Raw genomic sequence first — 1,265 nt, 5'->3', positions numbered from 1 at the left:
GTGGACACTGTTGCTCTGGTGGGGCAGCTCAGGCATTGCTCTGTTGTGCCATACAGATTCTGAACCTGACTCAGGCGCTTAAAGATGGGAAGAGCCCCCTGCACCTGGTTCAGATGCCACCTGTGATTGTGGAAACGGCACGTTCCCACCAGCGCACCGCCAGTGAGTCCTACACGCAGAGCTTCCAGAGCCGGAAGCCTTTCTTCTCGTGGTGGTAGCTCTGGGAGCCCTGGGCAGGGCTTGGCCACCTTGGACTAGCACTGCGAGAGGAGCTGGGCCACTGCCGGCCCCTGTGGCCAGGACTTGAACTTCTGGGTAGAGCGAGCAGGTGCGGCTGGGGGGACCCGGAGCTGGACTGGGGGGGCCAGGGCGGGGGGAGGAGCCAGGCAGGTCGGGCGCAGTCCCTCCCCAGCTCCGTTGGAGCTCAGTGCCCTGCCTGGGGCAGAGCCCAGGGGGAGGTGTGGGGATCTGCCAGGAGCTGTGGCATGGGTGGGACCCTGCCCCTGCCTCCCTTCCTCGGCCTGCATGCGGTTCTGAGCACCCCTGCTTGGGCTTGGGATGAGCAGGCTGCCTGGGCCAGGATCCGTCCAGCCCTTTACACCAGCCAGTGGCCCTTTTTTTTTTTTTTTTTCTCCGCCATGCCTGCTGCCGGGCTGGGAAAGCCTGTAGCGGGTTATACCCCCCTCCCTTTCCCCGAGGGTGTGCTGTACTCTTTCACTGTCCCTCCTCTGCCCCAACCCCGTGCACGCTGCTTTCCTCAGGGGGAGTTCCTGCTGCCCGCTGGTGCAGCAGGGACCGCAATGAACGGCTGTTCTCTGGCTGGGGGCTTGAGGAGGGGAGGAGAGGATATATGAGGGATGACTCTTGGGGCTGGCTTGGGTGCAGTTAGACACTAAAGGGGAAAGAGGTGCTGGTTTGTCCTTGTGAAGAGCAGGCAGCTCTGGGAGGGGCTGTAGTTTAATGCCCCCCCCCAAGCTGGAGAAGGTGGAGGGTGGATCTGAGGACCCTCTCTCCCTCTCCATCCCTCCTGCCAGGTCTCTACAGCTGCTCTTGCTTGGCTTTTGCCCCTGTTTCCAGCAAGCTCCCTGGCTGCTGTGCAGCCAGCACGGTGCCAGCCTTGTCTGTGCCTAGGGCCCCCTCAAGGGGCAGGGGGCTGCCGGGGAAGGGCTGGAGGGGTTCTTCTGCTGCATGGGTGGGAAAGGTGATGGGAGCACGGGGAGGGGGGCCAGCATGGGCTCCTGGCTGCCCTGGTGCTGACAATCTTA

At 63.2% G+C, this 1,265-nt stretch overlaps 1 protein-coding gene across 1 annotated transcript in view; it reads left to right on the top strand.

Moving 5' to 3' along the window:
* PI4K2A (phosphatidylinositol 4-kinase type 2 alpha) overlaps window positions 1–218 on the top strand; it is a gene marked incomplete at its 5' end in the record, with an annotated part of 3,171 nt that extends 2,953 nt beyond the window's left edge. The window contains one exon of the mRNA XM_009704042.1: window positions 57–218. Coding sequence (XP_009702344.1) covers window positions 57–218 — 162 coding nt within the window. The remainder of the gene's footprint in view (window positions 1–56) is intronic.
* Window positions 219–1,265: the final 1,047 nt, after the last annotated feature.

Source organism: Cariama cristata, unplaced genomic scaffold (genome assembly GCF_000690535.1).
Source record: "Cariama cristata isolate BGI_N322 unplaced genomic scaffold, ASM69053v1 scaffold25227, whole genome shotgun sequence".
Lineage (NCBI taxonomy): Eukaryota > Metazoa > Chordata > Aves > Cariamiformes > Cariamidae > Cariama > Cariama cristata.
This window is presented reverse-complemented; position numbering and strand designations above follow the sequence as displayed.